This window comes from Spea bombifrons, chromosome 5 (assembly GCF_027358695.1).
Source record: "Spea bombifrons isolate aSpeBom1 chromosome 5, aSpeBom1.2.pri, whole genome shotgun sequence".
Lineage (NCBI taxonomy): Eukaryota > Metazoa > Chordata > Amphibia > Anura > Pelobatidae > Spea > Spea bombifrons.
This window is the reverse complement of record NC_071091.1, coordinates 80,385,848-80,402,505: the sequence shown is the minus strand read 5'-3', so window position 1 is coordinate 80,402,505 and position 16,658 is coordinate 80,385,848. Positions and strand designations below refer to the sequence as shown.

Here is a 16,658-nt window from a genome sequence, read left to right as displayed (position 1 = left end):
TTTTTATAGAGTACCAAGTTATAAATGTGGTGTAGCTACGGCATATTAATCTTGCTGCAGAGGTTTAATGAGGCAGTTGTTTTGCGATGGACACTGTTGGGAACTGAGCACGACAGAGTTTCACTTCACCACAGAGCTGCAGAAAAAAACTCTCTTCCCTGCCTGCTAATAATTATAGCCACATGACTTCTCAGTTTTCCTCTTTTTTGCCAGCAATTTTCCATACTGAAATAGCTGGAAAGATGTTTATTAACCCCCGCCACTTGTGAAAGATTCCATTAAGGTCCAACCATACAATGCTGAAACGGCTTAGGCTCTTCTGCCGTCTTTATTGTGTATCCATAGCTGAGAAATGTAGACTTTTTTTCTTTTTTTCTTGAAGCCTAGCAGAGGCAAATCTATTTTTATGATAATTTTAGGCATCTAGAAAATAAGAATATATATTTTCTGATTCTTTAGATCTGATATCGATCACCAGTCTCATCACCTGCATAATTTATACCAGGGCTGTTTTGAATAGCAAAAAAGAATGAAAACGGGATAACATCAAGTTGTCCATCACAGATAATAGTAACTCTCTTCTGCATAACACTCCACATGTATAGGGAACAGGAGTACCACTCCATAAGGATGGTCTTCATTGATGACTCGAATGCCCATGCTGGACAGAGGTTCAGTGACAATATACACCCATCTTGTAGTCTAGTGAAAGGTCACTTGAGCAATAGGAACTCTAGGATCATTATGCAGGGCCAGCTTCCCTGTAGGGTGGCTTGCTGGAATTTGCCATTACCTAGTGCATATACCCTAAAAAGCTGTTTTTTGGTATTGGGAGTTAAGGAATAAATCACATAATGCTGTACAAAGAGGTCTTATCCCATAAGTCTCTGGGTTTTACATCTACCTTCAAAGATGGCTTAGTATCTTAACCATCTATTCAGAAAGGACTAGAAACTTGATGGGAGTCTTGTGTTTAAAGCAGGGCCATTTCTACTCCATCACAAGCTAATCTGTTCAGGCCTGACTTGCCTTTTTTTTTTTTTGTTTTGTTTTTGTTTTTGTTTTTTTTGTTTTCTTTTACGTAGTGAAGGGTAAAGCAATAATGTATAGTGCAGTAAAATAAAATATAGCAATCAACATAAATCTAAGCTTAAGGCAACTTTTAGAAAGTATTCCGAGGATGTACCGTAAGAGCGTGAGTGAGAAATGGAAATTGATTGACACCTTTTGGGAACATTTGTAGCTTCGTATTTACTAATGTTGTATTTTGTATCCCTTTGTTGCTAAATATTATTTTCCCTCTTTTGTATATTAAATATTCAGGATGTGCAGATATTAATGACTGCCATATCTTGGGGAAGCGCTGATTTGTTCTCATTTTTTCCTTTGTACAATTTTTCTTACTTTGCAAATTTCCTTGTCGTGGGCCTGGCGTCTGGGGCTGCCCAGCTAAGCACTCTGTTGGCGATTCTTACTTTTCTTTCCATATGCTTTTGTTTTGTATGACCTCAATTAACTTCCTTGGCTTTAAGCATGACCTCCATGAAGATGATGCACACAAACTGCATCTGCCCTCAATTTTTACTGTTTTGGTTGACCAAAATATTTTTTCTGGAACGAAGCTTGAGTTAAATTCCTCAAATGTTTTTCCTGAGATTTTTTTAACTTTATGGTGATCGGCAAATTCACTTTTTTTTTCCTGTAGTGCAAACGTTGTGTGTTACATTTTTTAAGTAAGTGGGGTTTTTTATTTTTGCAATTCATTACAGTACATCTTACAGCTCAAATGGTCAGATTAAAGGCACATTAGAGGTGGTATTAGTCACTTAAATAAAGGCACATACATCGGACATGCATGACATATCAATTTCAATATTAAAACAGTGTTTTCGACTTTAATATATAGCAGAAACAAAAGTCCATCTATATCTGTATCTCCATACTAATATTTTAGGCAGTTTGTAAATTCAGATATTGTGGAAAAATAGGCATGTTTTTGCCCCACTCCCAAAAGGTTGTCTGTGGCTTTTCCCACCACCAGAGCTAGCGCTGCTCCTCTATTAATCAAATACCCCCAGAACGGAGTGAGCTCCAGATGGCCCACCCTGGGACATTCCCAGGTATGTCCTCCATGATGCAAATGGATTCATCTTTAGCACTTGGTAATGCTTGTATTTTGCTGCCAGTTTGGGAGCTATTAAAAATAGACCTAGAAAGTGCATAGCAACGTGCTTTCCAAAACAAAACAGGGAGATAGACACTAATTTACCGTTCTAGCTTTGATGGTTATTTATTTAGCAGTCTCCTAATTTTTTGGTTGACACGCTCTTTAGACATACAATAGTACTTTCTTTTCACAAGCCTAAAGCATCAAGTGAAGATTGCCTATAAGCTGGTATCATCACATTCTTGATCAAGTGAAAGCACAAACTCCGCTTCTTGATTTGTGTATTTTTTGTTTTAGTTTGAATATGATTCAATAAGGTAAACAAGTCTTCTAATGTTCTCTATTGATATAAAATATAATTGTGTTCTATGTGAGATTTAAGTTTCTTAGGTTTTGAAGGTGAGTTATGCTTTTGAAACATCATTATTTGTTGCCTCCTGCAGCCGAGTAGCTGCATATAGCTTCCCCCACACTGCCTTAGATCATACACAGCAACTGAAAGAGCAAAAATGTTTAGCTGCTAAGCTTATAAACTTTGATTTTAAGAGATGGATTTAGAGAACCTCAGATGTCCTTCTGTTATCATTTTTTAGACCAGTGTTCTTATAGAATGACCCATGCCTCCTAGAAGGCAAACTCAGACGGAATCATTTCTGGTTTTGTGTCTTGACATTTATTATTGAAAATTGTGTCTATGGCCTTGTAGCTGCGGGACGTGTTTTTGTTAAACCAGCTGTACAAAGGGTATTTGGACTACTGGTATAGTGGTGATGACCCATTCTTGTTTCTCATGCCCCACTTAACCCTCCCTGCCACTGTCCCTATAACTTCGGAGAGAATAACAGGAGCACACATAATATTTTATGTGTTATGAAAACCTAACCAGATTTCTGACATCACAGCTCTGAAAATGTTATGTGCTGACCCCAGTTTTATGGTACCCGGGACATGATATCTGGCATCCTTTTGAAGATGCCCTGCTTTGATGCTCATCATGTTCCTCTGATTTTATGGGAGGATCTGGCTAGTATGTAGATAACATGTATGTCCTAACAAAGATTTACATTTTCTGGTATACATCCAAGATGCCTTTTCAACTATTTATATAACCCGAATATAAGTATTTGGGTGACAATGGTTTACACTTATAATGGCTTTGCTTATAATTTTAACATTGTTCATAATCCTATAAGTAAAGCTTGTGATTCCATATATGGGACCTATGTTCATCGAATAAGCGGTTAAGTCACAGAAGCTTTTGCACTCATCTCTTCTTGAGACCAATAAGGCACTATCTATGTTTGTAATACAGCGAGACCAATAATTGAGTGCTTTCATCCAGGAAAATATTCCTATTGGTTGGTAATCAAGCACGCATACAACATACTTGGGGAGTGGGGTGTTTCAAGAACCGGCTCCCCCAACCCGGAGAATTCGGGTCAGCATCATTTGCCTTAAAGTGTCTCTCCAGTGGCTGGAATGTCCCTTTTTAAGATGGTAGAATTTGGTGGCTTGATGTTTTAAATGCTACAGCTGTGATAAATCTGCTTCTGGTTGCAAAAGGTTAAAATGGGGGCTATGTTTAAGTAACATATTGATATACATTTGGGCCATTGATTCCTCAAAAGGAAGGCCCAAGCAGGGGAAAGTGACCTTCTGAACATTGATTACATTGGATTCTGTCTCCTTTAAATAATGGGCTTTAAATACGTCCCTGACTGATTAATACTTATCAGGAATTGCTAAACAAAAAATCTCTTTCTATTGTCAAAAAAGACAAGGGAAAATAAATTGTTCAGTCTTGTTTATCAAATATTGTGGGTTCTTTTTCAACCAATAAAATTCTAAATATGGATCGGTGAACTGACAACTTTTGTGTAAATATATGATAACACCAACTTCCATTGTTTAGTTTTCCCTAAAAAAGAAAGATAAATGTGACAGGCACTGAAGAAAATTTTATTTCAAAGTTCTATTTGTAATACACACAAGAAAAATCTTCCCATCTTAATTTTATTTTCATGGAGACGCTTTATATATCTGTCAGTATGTACAGAGTGAACTCTTATATTGCCTATTTTCCCATTAAATGTGTTCTTATTGCTATCTTTAAAGCTTTTAATAGCATTGCATCGCTCTACTTGAAAAGTTAAAATGATTACCCTTTCAGTTTTTTAATGCTAAGAGATAGCTACTATTAAACATGGAAATGAATGGAAACTAAGAACTAGAATGCATGTGTTCACATTATTTGTATACCGATGTCCTGTTATACCTGCTACATTATTGCATATGAGAATTAAAGCCTAGGGCTGCAGTTTCTGCATGTAGGAATTGATCATGGACTGTGAAATATGACGTATTGAATGCCCTAATACGCAATGAATAGGAGGTAACCAGTATTCGTAAATAAAGCCAGTGTTGTTAATATTTTTTAATCTGAGAGTGAATAGTTGTTTCACAGATGAGAACAAAGCCTACACTTCCATTCTATTCTATACCTGATTCTCTCCTGACCTTGGAGATGGTTAAGCGATTCTTAATATTCCCATAATTGCCTCTTTAATATTTGGCCCATGATCTAGTGCAAGATCTTTTTTTTTTTTTTTTTTTTTTATTTATACATCGTATAACCATGTGGGATCTTACCAGTGTAGGCTACCCTAGTAGGAGGAATCTAGGCAGGGAGGAATGGAAAGTGGGCAAGGATTAGCCAAAACATGGACGGGGAACAGTTGCAACTAACTGCTTTACTGACTGGGGGCTTCACCTAGAGAATCCAGGTCAAACACAGAAGGTTCCCAGTTATGGTTATAACACATCAGAATTTAATAGGGACGTGAACATATGCATTTCTGTAGAATAATATAGTGTTTATATGAAATATTTTGACTTGAATGCATTTGTAAAAGATATTCTTGTACTTCAACTTGAGCAAATTGTGTCTTGAACATTGGTGTATATGATGGCAACATTGTAGTAAAATAGTGTTATTGACCATGCGCTTTGGTGATAAATTCCGTACAATAGGTACTTGGCTACTAGACTGTATGATGTAGCAACATTCCATTTCACGAGAAATATGAACTTTATAACTGCAAACATGAATCTTTATGTACATGCCTAAATGAAGGAGGAAAGTGTCCATTTAGGATTTTGCAACTTCTTTTTTTCTCCATACAAAAGTGAACTTTGTGCGGTAATGTTTAGTACTGATCAGTACAATGTTCACAGCATTGTCTTTTAGATACCCACACTATAACTTTTATAATGGCCCAAAATAATATAATTTCTGTTATAAATTTGAGATTCTTTTATTAAAAAAATAATATATTTTATATGATTATTATTAATGTGCTTGTATTTTCTATATTTCAGATCCCAACTGCAAACTAGAAGATAAGAGTGAAGATGGTGAAGCGACAGATTGCAAGCGAAGACAGGAGGAGGGTGAGGAGCTAGAAGAAGTGGTTCACAGTTGTGATGTTTGCCTTCAGGTGTTTGAGTCACTGAGCGATATCACAGAACACAAGATCAATCAGTGTCAACTAACAGGTAAATCACTCACTAGACTGACAATTCCAGTTCATCATCACTTGACCTTGAATGTCTACACATGATCTTGTTCCATAGATCGTTATTTACATAAACCATTTTAGTTCACCTTCTACTTTTGGAATTGTGCTGGGACAACTGTGTGTCTACATGCTCTCTTAATCTAGTGTTACAGCATGTCATGTATGCAAGTAAAATCTATTGGGTGAACAGTAAGGGCTATTTTTGAAAATACTCCAAACATGGAAATACAATAATTTCCTTTAGGACATGGGTGGATAGAGACATTAAATAAATGTGTTTTTATCTATGCATTCTGTATATAATCTATATGTGATATCAGCACCCTCATCACTTAAGAGTTAATGCACTGGGGGTTTTCTATCAAGAAATATTACAGTGACTATTAGACTGGGGAGATTTATATTTGCTACCACAAAAAAAGGATGACCATAACCTGTGATTAGAGGTGTTCTTTTTAATGGGCAAGTAAGTGAATTAAAACATGGTGAATTTTATTTCACAGACTAGACAGCTGGGGAAAAGATTAAAATATTATTTGCATGACTCATATAGTGTGTCCATGAACAATTTTATTTATTTTACAGTGACGTTTATATTCTCTGTGAATATGAAGGGCTTTGGGTTTTTACCTGTAATTATATATACTATAGGTCCTTGTGTTAAAAATGTATGTTCTATGCTTGTACCAATGCTAATATCACAATGTTTTCCTCATGCAAAAGCACTGATGGACCTTAGGTATAGATGGTAATGATGGACCCCCAGCGATCAACAAAAATAAATCAAAGTGGGGACCTTATTTATTAAATGATTTCAAACTTTGATTCTGATAATTGAGGCACCAAACTGATCCAGCATCTAACGGGCCTGACACTGTACATCAAAGAAAAAAAATGGGCAGATGAGCTTATTTGGATTGCATCTTCCACGACCCTCAAACAGAATCATGTGTGCAACCTTCCTATGTAAACTGTGAGCTGGTTATAAGGTTGACGCCTCAATATAACCATGGCAACACTGCAAACATTGGCCCGGTCCGTCAGGGACAAACTGTTTCCAAAAGCCTAGCTTTAATCACAGAAAATGTCAAGGCACATAAGAACCATTTGGACCACTGCTGATTTATTCCTGATGTAAAGACTTAAACCCTAGTTGTTTTTTGGTCACTTCTTATAATGAGAATAACCCGATTCTTGTTTAGATGTGAGGCTGTTCCATTTACATGCCACCCTCTCCGTAAACTAAAACTTCATGTTACATCTAAGCCTCTGGGCCTTTCATTTCAGATTATGATCTCTTGTCCTAACGTTTCTCCTCCTTTTAAACATGCATCCCTCCCAAACTTTCACTTTCCGCCTGTTTTATTGGAGGACAACTGCCCTTGTAGAACGGCTGGTTAGAATTTCAGACATAGAAGCTTGGCCCGTAGGGCCTAATTGGGGACTGCCCTACATTTGTATGTGTTACACTTGGAAGATGCACAAGTGAGTTCCAACCAAGATCTGAGAAAAGAGGACTGTCAAGCAAACCGGGCATTTTTTCTCTGCCCTGATAATGTTTGAATGCATTTATCCTTAAACTACTAATGCTTTCAGATAACTGCACTTCAAAACAATTAAGCATTCTAACTTTTAACTCTGTTACAAAAAAATGGTACACTGTGCTCTCCAGACTCAAAGGATTGTGCTTTCCTTCACATAAAGCAAACAGTCATGAAATATTTAGAATCCCTTTTTTTACTGTAAGCTTTGTGTTCTGAGGACTTTAATGTGAAACATGTCCCTAACAGAAATGGCGCATGAGTCCTTAAATGATTCAGCCCATCATGTCAGGCACTTTACAGCAGAAGAAAAAAAATGGGCAAACTGTGTTTGATCTTTGATCTTGTCTTATATTCATCATAGCCTCGTCCGTGCATGTTTACATTCCCTAACTGTATTAGCCTCTACCACTTCTGCTGGAAAGTGGTGTTAAACCATACTTTTTGCTCTTTAGCCATGCACGCTCCTCACCTGTGTAGCCTACTATGGGAAGTTCCAGGTATGTCTGTAAGCCGGCTAGGTTAATGGCTCAAGTCCTCAATGACACTCCTAGTCATACGTTTTTCCCTAGCCAAATGTATGTGGCTTCACAGAGCTACATGCCTTCCTTGGGTTAAACGTTCTGCGGGACATTTTATCAGACTGCAGATCCTTCGGTCTATTCACTGCTGCTAACCCAAACTCAGTGCTAAAAACCCACTGAATGTTAGACGTTTGTATTGTCATCCTAAGCAAGATATTTCAACTTACTGCTGGTGGGAAATATTACATTACAGATGCCGTATTGTATTTTTTTAACTTTATATGAGAAACTGCTAGTAATTAAAATGCTCATGGCAAATGGAAATACATTTCAAAAAGTGCTAATTATTTGGAAACATTAAAATAGAAAAAACAGCCTCCAATTTTCATTTACCTCAAAAGAGTTGTTATCCTAATGCGATTAAAAAGCAAGAGGGGTCACATATAAAAAAGATGAGGCTGACAGAATTGAAATTAACCTTATAGAGAACAGACATCACAACTATAGTCTCCATGTTGGTCAGACAGTTAAAGAGCGAACACTTTTTTTTTTTTTTTTATATATTATTTTTTTCCCTCTCGTTCCCTAATGCACCATTTCTACTCTGTCCCTGGAGATATGTATATTTTGGCTTTCAAGCGCCATAGATAAAGACATATTAACAGAAACCTCCTCTTCTGTCCAAAGCCACCTTTGTAGTAATCCTATGGAGTTGGAGTGAATTTCTGTTCATCTTTTTGTGCTAAAAGATGTGACTGTTAATCTTTCCCAAAATACTTGGCAATGGAAATGTTGTGTAGTACAGTAAAAGTGACCAGTGAGAGATTGCTGAACATCTACCTGTCTTAATTGCATCTGGCGATTTTGTGTGTTGAGCCAATTGACCTTCACAGCATCTCTGAACATTGGAAGTGACTGCTGCTCTCTGTGAGCATATTTTTCTTTGTAAAAGAAAAAAAAACAAAAGAAAAATGAGTGCTTCTTACAACCAAGGATTATAGAATTTTAGCTCACAGTAGATTATTAACTATTTATGTTTATTTTGCACTGTATAAAAATGTATAAAACTGAAATATGCGCTATATAGACAAAAGTATTGGGACACCTGACCATTATACCAACAGGGGCTTTTATGACATCTTATTTGAGATACATAGACATTAATATGTCCCCTTTTGCAGCTATGACAGATTCCCCTCTTCTGGGAAGGCTTTCCACAAGATTTTAGAGTGTTTCTGTGGGAATTTTGCCCATTAATCTAGAGCACTGACTTTGGACCTGAAGGCCTGGTTCACAATCTCTATTCCAGTTCATCTCAAAGGTGTTCGATGGGGTTGAGGTCAAGGCTCTGTGCAAGCCAGTCAAGTTCGTCCACACCAAAATCCAACCATGACCTTGTTGTGTGCGCTGGTGGCACAGTCATGCTGGAATAGAAAAGGGCATTCCCCAAACTTAGCATTGTCCAAAATGTATGGTAAGCTGAAGCATTAAGATTTTCCTTCACCGGAAGTAAGAGGCCCAAACCCTGAAAATCAGCCCCATACCATTATCCCTCTTTCACCAAACTTTACAGTCGGCACAATGCAGTCAGGCAGATAACGTCCTGGCATCCACCAAACCCAAACTCGCCCTTTAGGCAGCCAAACAGAGAAGCATGATCCCTTACTCCACAGAACACGTTACTGTTGCACCAGAGTCACGACGTGCTTTACACCACTCAATCCAACGCTTGTACTTGGTGTTGTGAGCCTTGCATACAGCCGCTTGGCCATTGAAGCCCATTCCATGAAGCTCCCGCCGCAGAGTTTTTGTGTTAATGTTAATACCAGTGGAAGTTTGAAACTCTTCAGCAGAGTGTTGGCGACTTTTTTATGCACAATGCACCTCTGCGCTCGGTGACCCCATTCTGTGACTTTGAATTCACTGAGCTCTTCAGAATGACCCGTTTTTTCCACAAATGTTTGTAAATACAGACTGAATGGCTAGGTGCTTCATTTTATACACTTGTGGTAATGGGTCTGATTGAAACACCTGAATTCAATAATTAAGAGGTGTGTCCACATAGTGTATATTTGGTGGTAATGGACATCGTAGAACTCCAGCCTCTGCCTCTGCATCTCGAATGCTTGGGCTTTTGTGGCCAAGCGGGGCAGATTGTCCATTCAATATTCTGATAAGTTTATTTTCTTGGTGGAAAACTCTGTCACATAAATTAACTAATCTTGTGTTTTGCATGGCTGTAGCTGTCAAACTTTAGATATGACAGTATTGTGTTCAATCCCATGCTATTGCTGTTGGTGGGAGCTCTGTCAGACATCCTGGGGGCCTTTTGCAACTCTCCAGCCTCCTCGAATCGGAGCTCTTTCCCATTGTGATGTCGCAGCATCCGTCCACAGCTTATTCATGCATATTCATGAGCCCAGTTAAAGGTCCATTAAATAAATGTTACTCTGTCTCTCAGTTGTATCAGTGGGAGTGCCCGGGCAGAGGAGGGCTATTTAAGCCTTGAGTTGGTGGTTAATCTTTGTCTGTGATGGTGTCTTTAGTGACTCACTATTGCGCCTTCTGTTATCATTAGTTTGGATTTCTGTTACTGACTTTTGCCAGCTCCTTACTATTGTTGGTTGTTGCCAGCTCCTGACCTTTGCCCGTGCCCCTGATTTTTACATAGAAAGTGACAGTTCTGCAATATCATTAATAAAAATATTTAAGAGAATGGGTCCAAGTACAGATTCCACATTACCCAACTGGTAACAAGACCTTGCTCCGAATATACTCCATTGACTACAACCCTCTGTTGTCTGTCACTCGGCCACTCCCTAATCCATTAAGTCTTCTGTGTGTGACAGTGTCAAAAGCCTTGCTGAAATCACACTGATACACAATGTCCACTCCACCAACTTGATCAATTATTTTAGTCGCCCAATCAAAAAAAAAAAAGATTAGTTCAGCATGATCTTCCTGAGGTAAACCCATGTTGTTTTTGATCTTGAAACCCATGTGTCTTTAGAACAATCATATCCTTTTAACATAGTTTCCATTAATTTCCCCACTTTTTTTGCCTCGGCCTCTGGTTATATATTGATCTTCCTGTTGCTGACTACCCTTGATCGCTGCCAGTCCTGTGCCTGTGTATCCATTTTATTCTTTGAATAGCACGCTGGTGCTTTGCTGCTGCTGCTCCTGATTCCGCTTTGAGTCCTCCTCTCTAGGTGTCTGGTAGTAAGCGGTGTCGATAAGTCTTCTAATTGGTTTCTAACTGAGGCTTAAATCATAGGGTGCGTTACCACTGAGGTGAAACCCCTCACTTCTGCTTTTGTAGAACATTCTCTGCCAGCCGGTTATCGAAACTTGAACCTTAATCAGTGGACCTACCAATTTAACACATTATTGCTTCATTCAACATCCTTTTACAGTGTGGAGAGTCTTTTAAGTGACAGATATGTTCCTACCTTATTCCATGAAGATAGAGTAAGATGTTCCTCTGCTCACAAATGATGAGCATTTACTATCCTTGCATGTATTATTCCTTGCTATAATAACCAAACGTTTTGCACTAAAAATATTTTAACATTTAATAGCCATCTGACTATATGATGAGCATCAATCTTTTTTTTTTTTCTTCTCTAAAGTTGCTTCCACAAGTATGACAAAGCAATGTCTCGGCATCTAAAGATATTCCTACATACACAGTAGCTTTTTTTTTTTTTTTTTTTTTTTTAAATAGAGACAAGTTTATAAAAGGTTGTAACTAGGGTCAGGATGGCCTCTGGCTTAATATGCTTTCATTGCTCATTAAGCAGAGGTCCTGAGCACAAAGGTTAGAAATCCTCAGGCTCTGTGACCCGCGTGGTGAACTGCAAAAGCCTGTGGGTTTGTTTTATCTGGTTTGCTCTGTGCCTCATTGAATTGGCATCACTGCATCAAAAATCACGAGAAGCAGCCAGTTTTTCAGAGTTAAAGTAGAAAGAGAAGAATTTAATGTAAAAAATGAATGATGGCTTATAAGTCCCCATACCGCATGCATATATTGTTTAGCTATGGTAGAATAAAGCATTATACTGTATACATAAAGCAGTAATGCATTAAAAAATAGACATGTTAATAGTTTATTTTTGTCATTTAACAAAATGCAAAGAGTGACCAGAAGAACAATTTAAATCAATTCAAGATTGGTGTGACCACCCTTTGCCTTCAAAACCGCATGAATTCTTCTAGATAGACTTGTGCAACGTCTGAGATTTTGTAGGCATATAGTTAGGTGTATGATTTAAACGGGTGCTAGTGATCATCAATTTAATATGCAGGTTGAAACACAATCATTAACTGAAACACAAACATCTGTGTAGGAGCAATAAAACTGGGTGAAGAACACTCAAACTTACTAACAAGTCATGTGCCAAGGGAAGACTGAACACCGCAACAAAGACACAAGGTAGTTATGACAGCAAGGTCTCTCCCAGACATTTCAAGGCAGACAGATGTTCTGTCCAAGCTGTGAAGAAGCACAAATAAACGTGCAATGTTGAGAGCTGTGGACGTAGTGCATATGCATCATGCTTACTCCCCTTCACAATCTGAAGATTTCCATCAGCAGCATCCGCTCAGGATTGGCAGAACACAGTGGGACCCTGGTACACCCATCTACTGTATGTAGAAGTGTGGTCAGAAGTGGTCTACATGGTAGACTTGTGGCCAAAAAGCCACGTTCGATGTGGAAACAAGGCCAGGCAACTCAACTATTCATGAAAATACAGGAACTGGGGTCCAGAAAACTGGCTGCTGGTACTTTGGATTGATGATATAACATTTTAAATATTTGGCAGAAGGCAGTTTGCTTGCCAAAGGGCTGGACAAGAATGAATGTTTGTAGGCAACAGTTAAGCTTAAGGTAGAGGTTCCTTGCAAGTTTAGGGCCGCGTTTCCAGATTTGGTCAGAATTCATGATCTTAATGCTGAGATATGCAGCTTGCTACTTGTCCACCATGCAGTACCATTAGGGGGGCATCTGCAGCATGACAACAACCTAAAACATATGGCCAAAGTCATTAAGAACTAGCTTCAGCCTAAAGAAGAACAAGGAGTGGAAGTGATGCTGTGCACCCCACATCCCAGATCTAAACACCAGCAAGTCTGTCTGGGATTACACACAGAGAGAAGAGCAACTGAAACTGCCTAAATTCGCAGAATAAATGTTAGTTCCCTGAGATGTTTAGAACAACCTACCTACCGAGTTCCTAAAAATGAAAGAGAGAAAAACAAGTACAATATAAATTTGCTATTGTCTAATACACTGTAGTTATAATCGATTAGACAGAGGGACTATTCTAGTATGTTGTTTTTTTTTTTCTGTGATGGATTGAATTAAAAGTGCATCAAAATATAAAAGTATTTTTTGGCCCATAACACATTTATTTTTATTTTTTTCTGTGATACTAGATAATAAAGCCCACGGTACGGCAGACACATAATAATTCTTACACAATCTCTTTGTAAGTAACATTCGGGCTATAAACTGTTTTTTTACTTAACTTAAACATACCAAAAAAGATCTTTGTTTCAAAATGAAAGGGACATGTCTATCTGAGGGGCCAAAACCACATGGTATCCATGTTACTGTAAACAGTGTTGCGGCCACATTTAGATTACCTGGCATTTGCAACAATGCACAGTACGTTCTTACAACCAAATGTTGTTTAGCCTAAAGGGCTAATCGTAATTCAAATTTTACTTTGAAGGTAAGTGTGCATTTGGACATTAATTTAGCTTTAAAAAAACATTGGTCGTTACTAGCAGTTTGAACAACAACGCGATGGCATAACGCGTTTCTCAGTTCTCACCTCTGTCTCATTATAAAGATTTTAAGTGTCAGTGTATTGTGAATGCTTTACATGTGAAAAGAAAGTCTTGTGACCTACAGGTCCTAGTTGGCATTAAGCATAATGAATAGTGGAGATGGCTTACTAGTTACAATAAGCTTCTGAGTTTGATTCCCTGGACAGGTAATTATTTGGAGCGTGGAAAATACATTTAAAATATTTCTTTTCTCGAGTACCTGAATTTCAGACAGGGATCGTACATGAGAGTCTGCAACAGCAGCTTTGGCAGTCGGCCCGTAAAACCAGACATCTCATGTGAATGAGAAGAAAGTTTAAAACTATTTGTCTGTTTTTTTCCCTTCAAATGTGTATGTATATTTGTTAATATCCCAGTGTCTATTTACTGTGCTTCCCCCATTGGATGCTACCCGTTCTTCCTTTCAGCTTAGAAAAAAACAGCTTTTAGCATAAATGATTACAACTACATATAGATTTTACTTTGTCCTTCAATCAGCACAATTGTTTTTGGGATTTTTAGTTAAAGACAGTAAAGAGACAGTGTGGTAGAATTATTTAACCAGATTCTTCTGCTGAGGATTTGAGACATGGCTTTATTAAGTGTAAAAATTAATATTGTGGTGAAACACTATATTTACTTTAATGACAATTTGCCTCTACAATGGAAATCAGAAGGAAAAATTAAAAAGTCTAAAGAATTCCTTTGTTTATGCAATTGGTAATTAGTTTGCCTTTTTATTGGACAGTTGCCTAAACATTCCACTGTATAACTTTTATAACTTATTACATTTTGAAAAGAACAGACTTCTACACTGTGTAGGTAGAATGCTGTTACATATGTAACAATAGAAGCTAAAAAAATAATTTAGTTTGGTTGATGTATAAACACAAGTTAACCATCACGGCCCAGGTATCCATTGGTCTCCGTAACTACCTTTGCAATCACCTAACAGGCAAATCCGGCAGTTACATATAGGAGTGGCGGAATATGTACAATATGCAAAGTAGAAAATGCAGAACTGGTCACAGGTTAGGGGACTTCTCAGTCCAAACATCGACCTGCTTGTTTGGCCCGTTAATACTACAGTTTTGCAATTCTGTCAATGCACTGTAGTCTCATCACGCTTTGTATAATAATAGTAAATATATGTGTATATATACATTTTAAAATATTTTTTTATTAAATTCATACTTTTTTATGTATTAGATGTATTAGTGTGCAAAGGGTTACATTTCAGAAAGCCATTTCAGTGTACTGCGGTTTATCATTTTCAGAGCAATCGTGTATTTTTTACCGTTCACTTTGCAAACATGTACCTTCAATTAAGTGTTTTTGAAGGTGTGCAAAATGGTCAAAGAAACTAATGGATGGGTCTGGAGACTGCTTTGTATGCAAGCAGCACACAACGCATCAACCACTGAAAACCTAAAATGTAGCATCGATTTCTTTTCTTCTCCCCTTAGACGTGGAAGCATGCTATCTTATTCCATGAGATTCTGTAAAGCGCGTAGGGCTTGTACAAGGTTCCATATTTGTTTTCAAAATTTTTTAAAATAGGGGATCGCATTCTTACTTTTAATTTTGAGATGTACAAAATCCGTTTAGGAATAAAGCCTACAAAAATACGATAGGACACCCTAAAATAAAAAATACTTTTTAAAAGGCTTTTATAGATGAGACATGAGATAAATATGTGGAAAATAGGCGTGAGACATACTTGAATATTGGCCACATGGGGCTACAGTAGGTAGAGTTATGTTCAACTCTCGGTTTTTACATTATATATGTGCATTTTTGCTTCTATTTCACTTTACAGTGATAAACCTACAACACAGATGACAACTGCTAAAGCCAAAAGGAGCAGTAATACATACATTTTATATTTATTGACGCCTTCTATTTAACCTCCTTCTCCTACCATCTTGGTGTAAAATTTCTTTTGCCAGTAAAAGAATTGATATGTCCACCTGGATGCAAACATAATATGTTCTCACATTTTTTTTCTGTGACTACCTGGCTGCTGGCTCTGTAAGGATTCTGAAATGGTGTTTTATGGGGGGTACATAGCACTGTTTTGTTGTTTGGATAACGGGTTTGGTCAGATTGGCTTCCGGAAGAATCTTGTAAATAGCAGTGTTTTAATACGTCTAAATGGCATCGTTATTACATAGTCAATCGTATATACATGGGTTAATCTTAAATTGTCTGAATTTTTTTCCCATCATGTTTTTTCTCCACTTCTCCACTCATTAATGTCGGCCTGAAGAACAGACAGTGTCGACTACACAACTGTTACCTGGGAATAATACATTCCTTAACTTATGTACAGCTGTGGACTTATTAATGCTAGTCAGGTTATGTGCAAGGATTCAAGAAAATTCTTTATTCCTCATTGACTCCTGACAGTTATCGTACCTAGAAACTGAATAACGTGTTCTGAAGTGAGCAATTATGGAAATGTTTACTTCACTGGCTGCATGTAAATGTGTGCAGAGAATGTACTAGAATTTTTCCTTGGGGTATTTAATTCTCCTCAGGGCAATGAAAATCAAATGATTTCTTTCTTTCCTTCATATATGTATATTTTTTTCCATGCCGCTTTTTTTAAGAGTAATAAAGCAGCTGAATAATGATGAATACGGTGGAAGGAAATGACAGTTGCAGAAAGAGCAAGGAACGATGAAATGTTCCCCACCAAAGGAACTTGAAATCCACAACATTGTTCCTGTAATGTGTAAGAAAAACAGCTTTACTTACATTGTTTCATGTGCTTTCTGTGATAGAACAGAAATAAACAGATGTTTCACATCTACTTAGCTCTGTTTTATGGCTGGCAATTTTAATGCAAATTGTTCACATTTTCTCTCCAGCATTTGAAGAAAACCCCACTGTTTCCATTGGCTGAGGGTTTTGGGAGTTAGATCTCATAGCATAGTTACAAAGTAGGTACTTCTGTTAAGGTCAGACAGAAAATGTTTCTAATAATATCTGCATAATCTGCTAGAGAAAG

General features: G+C 37.5%; 1 protein-coding gene across 3 annotated transcripts in view; it reads left to right on the top strand.

The window, feature by feature from the left end:
• The window catches only part of ZNF521 (zinc finger protein 521), a 144,915-nt gene that overhangs the window by 13,843 nt on the left and 114,414 nt on the right, over window positions 1-16,658 (top strand). For all 3 annotated transcript variants that reach the window (XM_053468234.1, XM_053468233.1, XM_053468235.1), the window contains one exon: window positions 5,546-5,722. In XM_053468234.1, coding sequence (XP_053324209.1) covers window positions 5,546-5,722 — 177 coding nt within the window. The remainder of the gene's footprint in view (window positions 1-5,545; window positions 5,723-16,658) is intronic.